Source organism: Castor canadensis, chromosome 10, assembly GCF_047511655.1.
Source record: "Castor canadensis chromosome 10, mCasCan1.hap1v2, whole genome shotgun sequence".
Classification (NCBI taxonomy): domain Eukaryota; kingdom Metazoa; phylum Chordata; class Mammalia; order Rodentia; family Castoridae; genus Castor; species Castor canadensis.
This window is the reverse complement of record NC_133395.1, coordinates 46,774,217-46,780,809: the sequence shown is the minus strand read 5'-3', so window position 1 is coordinate 46,780,809 and position 6,593 is coordinate 46,774,217. Positions and strand designations below refer to the sequence as shown.

At 43.0% G+C, this 6,593-nt stretch overlaps 1 protein-coding gene across 1 annotated transcript; it reads right to left on the bottom strand.

The window, feature by feature from the left end:
* Positions 1 to 317: 317 nt before the first annotated feature.
* Positions 318 to 6,266, bottom strand: Pcdh20 (protocadherin 20). The gene is made up of 3 exons (XM_074043273.1): positions 6,073 to 6,266; positions 5,466 to 5,920; positions 318 to 4,410 (listed from the first exon to the last, which is right to left on the bottom strand). Exons 2-3 carry the CDS (start codon positions 5,595 to 5,597, stop codon positions 1,684 to 1,686), a joined length of 2,859 nt encoding a protein of 952 aa, XP_073899374.1. The 5' UTR covers positions 5,598 to 5,920; positions 6,073 to 6,266; the 3' UTR covers positions 318 to 1,683.
* Positions 6,267 to 6,593: the final 327 nt, after the last annotated feature.

Below are 6,593 nucleotides of genomic sequence, written 5' to 3'. Positions count from 1 at the left end.
AGTATGTGGTAAAATGTAAGTTTATAATTGATACCAAATCATTAACTTAATATGCATATGCACAAACATGGCTAGAAATTTTCATATGAACTTAAACATATAGGCTGACTCTTTTTCTACCTTATATGTCCATAACTACACACATCCTTAATTAATTGCCCTAAGGAGTAATGAAATTTCAGTTTAATAAAAACTCTAGCATAGAGCAATGCTTCGCTTTACACACATTTAACCCTAGAAATAGCTGCCAATAACAGGCACTTCAGTGAAAGAACAAGCCCATGTTCAAATATAAAATGTTAAAAATGAGAAAGAAATTATGAAAATATATCCTTTAATTTGCAGACATATAAACAGTTTTGGTACAGTACAGACACATAATGTGAGAAAGTAAAATAATCCATTTGAAATTAAACATTCCTCGTTTATACAGATAATTTTGCTATAGTTTTTAATGTAAAATAAAATTTCCAGCTCACTCAATGAAGTAAAATTGAGAGATCACTGAGGAACCAGTTTTCTTCAATGCAAAAGATTCAGTAAAAGCTAAATTACCAGGAATCTGCTGCTGGACTTACAAATAAACTCTTGAACCTAATCCAAAGTCAAAGAAAGGAAGCCAAAAATGGTAGTCAGCACATCTAAACAACAACAAAAAGAAAGTATAACATTTATACAAAATGCCCAACTAAAACAACAAGTATTGTACACTAGCTTCTAGAATAATTCAATTTTAATATGACTCTTATTTTTTATGTGATGAATTTAAGCATATAAAAATCTAACATATAACCCAAGTACAAAGTACTACTGACAAATCGCAAAAGCACTAAAACTTCATGAATACTGAAGAAGTAACTAAAGCAAGTAAGACTCAAGATACCTTTTGCTCTGGCTGTTTTTCTTGGGCACAATTTCTACTTACATTTTCTGTAAGAAAGAATAGATATATTTTCCCCAGTAATTATAGCAAATGCAGTGGTAAAGCAGACAGATAGCAATTTGTGTACACAGAAAGTAAAATACTCTTCAGCAGTTCAAATTCATAACACATGGCAATGTTTTTCTACTTTCTAAAATGAAACTATACTTCTTTTTAATGCCTTCTCTTTCAAACTATATGTGATTTACCTATGAGGTAATAAACATTCTGCTAACAAGTGCATTTCTTTTTTTATATATTTAAGTAGGGTAAAATTCAATTTGCTTTAATTTTATATTATTTAATGTTAAAAACAATATATTTAAAATATACTCTCTCATTAATTTCATGTACAACTGTCATGTACAATACCTCAAACAGTTCCCTGCAAAGTAGCAGCTGATGCCCTCTTGTGGTGAAAGGAAATTTTAGAACAACAAAAAAGTACCATTTTCTTACCTTATTTCCTAGGTTTTATCTATCATCTGCTTGGTGTAAGAAAGCTGCAATTCATTTCCAAACTTTTTTTTATAAATAACAATTCCATAGCTGTTAGTACTAATTTTCATTTAAAAATTCTGTACACATTTTATAACCTCTGAATTTGAATTTAAAAACCTGTAAACAGCTATTTACAATATATTACAAGTTATAAATTAGATGTTCTTCATTGGGAATGCCAACTGCACAGTTTTGTTTGGGTGATGAAGATGATCCAAAGTCAGTCAGAACATATCACTGTGCTATTCCACAATGAAATATTAAATATTAGAAATATCCATTGGCTTTCTCTCTCTCATATGCAAGTCAATTTTTCCTTTTAGTGGAATCTGTACTTCCATATTTTCATCTTCTCTGTGATGTTGCTTCCCTTTCCTTAAGCAGAGGTATATGCCCATCCCTGTCACTAGTGTGATAGAACCCAAGCTTATTACAGACAGAGCTACTAGCGTGGCCATACAGGACACAGACTCTACCTTCCTATGAGTTGGTTCTATTGAGATTTGTGGTTCTTTCTCTTCTATGTTAATCTCTGGTTCTTTTCGTAAAAGACTCTCAATGTAGCTCTCATTACTGACAGTATCATTGACAAATAGGTTCACCATGACTGTGGAATAGAGAGGCTCTGGATAACCATGATCACTCACTTTGACCAGTAATCGATGCAGTCCATAATCTGTCTGCAGCAATGCCTCTTCCAAAGTAATGTTGCCAGTTTTAGGGTCAATTCTAAAGGACTCAGGTCTGGGGCCTCTTCTTCCTATGATACTATAAGCTATGACAGCATTCATGCCTGTGTCTTTGTCAACAGCATAGACCTCTGTAACTGGGGAGCCAGGGAGAGTAGAAGGCAGTACCAACAGGTAAGACATATTAGACTGGGGAAATAAAACAAGAGGAGGGTTGTCATTGATATCTAGAAGGAGAATTGTGATTTTTGTGGTAGAGGAGAGGGCAGGTTCACCCCCATCAACAGCTTCAACCCACAAAGTATAGGAACTTTGCTGTTCTCTGTCCAAAGAGACTTTAGCTCTCAACATGCCCTTTCCTGTATCTATAACAAAAATGTCACTCTGGTTCACCACTGAAAGGGCAACCCATCCATTTCGCCCAGCATCAGCATCTGTTACACTAATTACACCAATTTCACCATATCCTGGAAAGTTTTCTGGCACAAAAAAGCTGAAGTCCTTGTTGATAAACCTAGGACTGTTGTCATTTTTATCCAACACTGTGAGAGCCACAGTGGCTACTGATTCTCTAGGTGGCTTCCCACAGTCAACAGCTCTGACAGTGTACCTGTACTTTTCTTTTTCTTCTCTGTCCAGCTGAGTAGAAACAGTCAGAATTCCTGTGACACTGTCTAAAGAAAAATATGATGGAGCATCAGGTCCCAAAAAATATGAAACTTGACCTCTCTCTTCACTGTCAGCATCTGTAGCATACAGTTTAGTCAAAAAGGCATTAGGTGCATTGTTTTCTTCAATGGTTAATTCTATCAAGGGCTGAAGGAAAACAGGAGCATTGTCATTATCATCTAAAAGTTGCACTTTAATGATTCTTTTGACATGAAATCCCTCTGAATTCCAGGCCACTACAGCTATTTCATAGAACTGTTGTAGCTCATAGTCCATAGGTTTTGTGGTCTCTAGCAAATATTCATTATTATATGGTTTGTAGGGTGATAACCTAAATGGCCCTTCCCCATCCAGGTAGCAGTTGATTTTGTATTTACCTTCTGGATCTCTTATGGTGAAAAATGCAATTGGAGTGTTAACAGGTTCCAGTTCCTTCAGGTAAACAACACCATCTATCTCATTTGCTATATAACGTGGGACAATTTCAGGTGGTCTGAAAATGACTTTGATAATGGACACCAGAGCAGTGATCACAGCAGGGATACAGCCTGGTCCATTGGCAAGGATGGTGAGCTTGTGTGTTTGTAGAACACTGCCTCCTATCTTACTGAAAAGTTTAATGACTCCAGTAGTTTGATCGAGATGGAATAAATCCTTGGATGCTTGTGGAACCTTCTGGCTGTAAGTGTAGGTGATCTGAGCATTGGTTCCTAAGTCTTTATCCATAGCCTGGACAGCTGCAATTGGGGTGCCTACTGTAGCATTCCCATATACAGTGACATTGATTTGTGAGTCCATGAAGACAGGGCAATTGTCATTAATATCACTTATTCCAATGGTGAGGGTGGCGCTTCCCATCAATGGTGGAGATCCTCCATCCTCGGCTATGATGATGCTCACATACTGATCCTGGGTTTCTCTGTCCAAAGCTCCCATGACAATTAGGTAGGGAGTGCGTTCCCCATTCTCATTCTCCTCCACGTCCAGGGTGAACATGCCATGGTAGTCCAGTAAGCGATAGGTCTGCACTCCATTGATACCTATGTCTGGGTCCACAGCAGGATGCTCTATGGCCAAGCGGGTATTTACTGGTGCATTTTCCGGAACCCAAACAGAAATTTGGGAAACAGGGAACTGCGGAGCATTGTCATTAATGTCCCTGATGGCAATTTTCACTTTCACAAACCGAAAGTATTCCTGAGGCAGGACCAGCACATCCAGAAGCAAAAGGCAAGAGTCAGAGGAAGGGGAGGAGGAAATGGAAATACTGCCTCCCCAGGCTGCCCCTCCACCTCCATCAAGACACAGGGCCTCTCTGTCGATCTCCCGTGCAGAAGTGTGCAGCTCCCCAGAGCGGTTGTCCAGGGTCACGTACTGGCCACTCAGCCCTCCGGAGGCCAGGCTGAAGGAGAGAGGGGGGTTCCATGGCGCACCACGGCGCTCTGGCGGCTGCGACTGTTGGTTCTGGGTACCCGCGGCACGGGGTACCAGCCTCAGGTCCTCCGCCAGACTGCCGATCAGCACCCCTGCGGGCAGTCCCTCGTTCAGGCTGTACAGAAGCTCGGTGGCCCGGCTGTAACTCGCGAGGCAGTTGAAGGGTCCCACGAAGAGGAAAAACAGAAACACATGCTGGAGCGGAGGGAGGGGAGAAGGTTCATTATACACATGGAAATAGAGATCGGAGTCATAAACCAATGCCTTCGGGGTCGATACTGCCCCCATCCCGTTTCCAGGAGAAAAACCTCTAGTTAGAAAGGAGCAAAGAAGAAACTTGCTGCAAAGGAGAGATTTGTGGAGCAATACCGTTTCCAAAACTTATTTTTTTTCTGTTCATTTTCTATTGCTTTTGCCTACCCTCCCACCCCCCAACCCTGGCCCCATCACTACCCTCATCCAGCTAACATTCAGAATCCAAAACTGAAAAGCATCCCAGGAAATACATGTTGAAGTAGAGAGGACTCCAAGTCAGAGGACTGCGCAACGCGACAGGGAAGGCTTCTTGGGTTATGGGGAGGGAGGGGCCTGGTGGAGAGCACTGGGAGGTGGGCGATTTGTTTCTCATTGAAATGATTCTGCCATTAGGATTCCAGAACACGTAATGGGTTACATCTCTTTCTACGAGACTAATAAAACAACAGCAATAGCAATAATAATATGGAAAACTCGGCAACACTGCCCACCTGCTCCGCATCCCCAGCGCTTTAGGTCGGACAAAGTGATTTTCATTTGTAGCACGCATGTAAAATCAAATTGAAACGGTCTAGATCTCTGTCCCCCACCGAGCCCTCACGGATCCCTCTATCTTAGGGGCACAGGAAGTAAACGCAAAAAAATGATTATGCACAAACAATCTGTCAAGACAGGAGACAATCCTAGCCAGATACCGGCTGCAGGGAACAACCTCCGAACCCCTGAATCTAAGTAGGGTAGGGATGAGCGCACCCTCTGTCCCCTCCACTTCATGTGCCTACGTTTCTGCTTCAAAAACTTCCTCACACGGCCCGAGGACTTGGCTATTCCTTGCTAAAATCTAGACACATCATCTCAAACTCCCTTTCCCTTCCCCCTATCCTCCCTTGAAGTTTGAATTCAGGCAAAAAAGGTTGGAAAAATCCATCAAAGGAGTTAAGAACTGCTTCTCAGTATTGCAACTTGTCAGGGCTGCAGGGCTCCGGAGTCCTTACCGGCAGGTTCCTGTGACCTGTGCTGCTCCTGGGACGAAGTAGACGCCCCATATCCAGGCGCGGGTGCCAGGTCGCCGGGCTCCCGCTCACTGCCAGGGCCCGCGAGCTGCGCGCGTCCCCTCGGCCGCGCATTCCCAGCGAGGCTGCAGTCAGCGCGTTCCTGATGGGAGGGCGGCACAAGACACTCCCTCTCCGTCCATGCAAATCCCCGGGAACTTCAGCCAATAGTCACCGGCTTGTCAATTAAGGACACGAACTAAGGGGGGCAGAAAGGCGAGGGGGCACCAGGGCACATTCACCGTTTCTAGCCCTGGACGCCGGCACCTCCAGACCAGGTCAGAGAACCCGGAACTGGGGACTCGCGGGGCGAAGACTGCGACGAGGCGCCAGCGGGTTGTGCACCAGAGCGCGTGCCTACCAGCCACCCTCTTTGCTGCACCAGTCAGATCCTAAGCCTACAGGTTGTTAGCCAAGAGAGAGAGAATTAAAATAAATAAATAAGCCCACATTTGTATCTGAATGCAGAAGAGAGACAGAGAGAGAGGAAGTCAGCTCCACAAGCAGTCACAGGCGTCCCTCTCTGCCCTCCCCCCCAAACGTGCTGTACCATCAGTTCCTCAGGGAGAAGACTCGGATCCGGGAGTGTCTGCACCGAGATAGAAAATAAACTTTTTTCCTAGAGGAGTCACAACTTCTTTGTAACGCGATGTGAGCCGGATAAGCAAATACATGAATTCAGGGAAGGTTTCCACTGGGTTCAATTCTGAATCTTCACAGTAGCAGAGCTGCTGCTAGTTTGCCAGTTGCAGGCGCAAGTGTCTCTGGGTGTCTGTTTTATGGTTTTATTTTAGAGGCGGCAGTGGCTTCTGGCAAAAGAAAGACAAGGGGGAAAAGTGGAGGTAAAATATGCTGTAATACAAGTGGTTCTGACTGCAACCAAAGTTAGCATCTTTCTCTAAAGGGGGCAGTTAAAAGACTAAGGGTACTCATTGTAGCTTAGGTAAAAAAAAAAATTGGTTTCTCTTCAACTTTTTACTTTTTCTTTCTTTCTTCCTTCATTCCCAGCCCCAAATACCTACTGGGAAAGTGGCCCTTTAAGAAGAAATCCTGGAGGAATGTGGTGCAGAA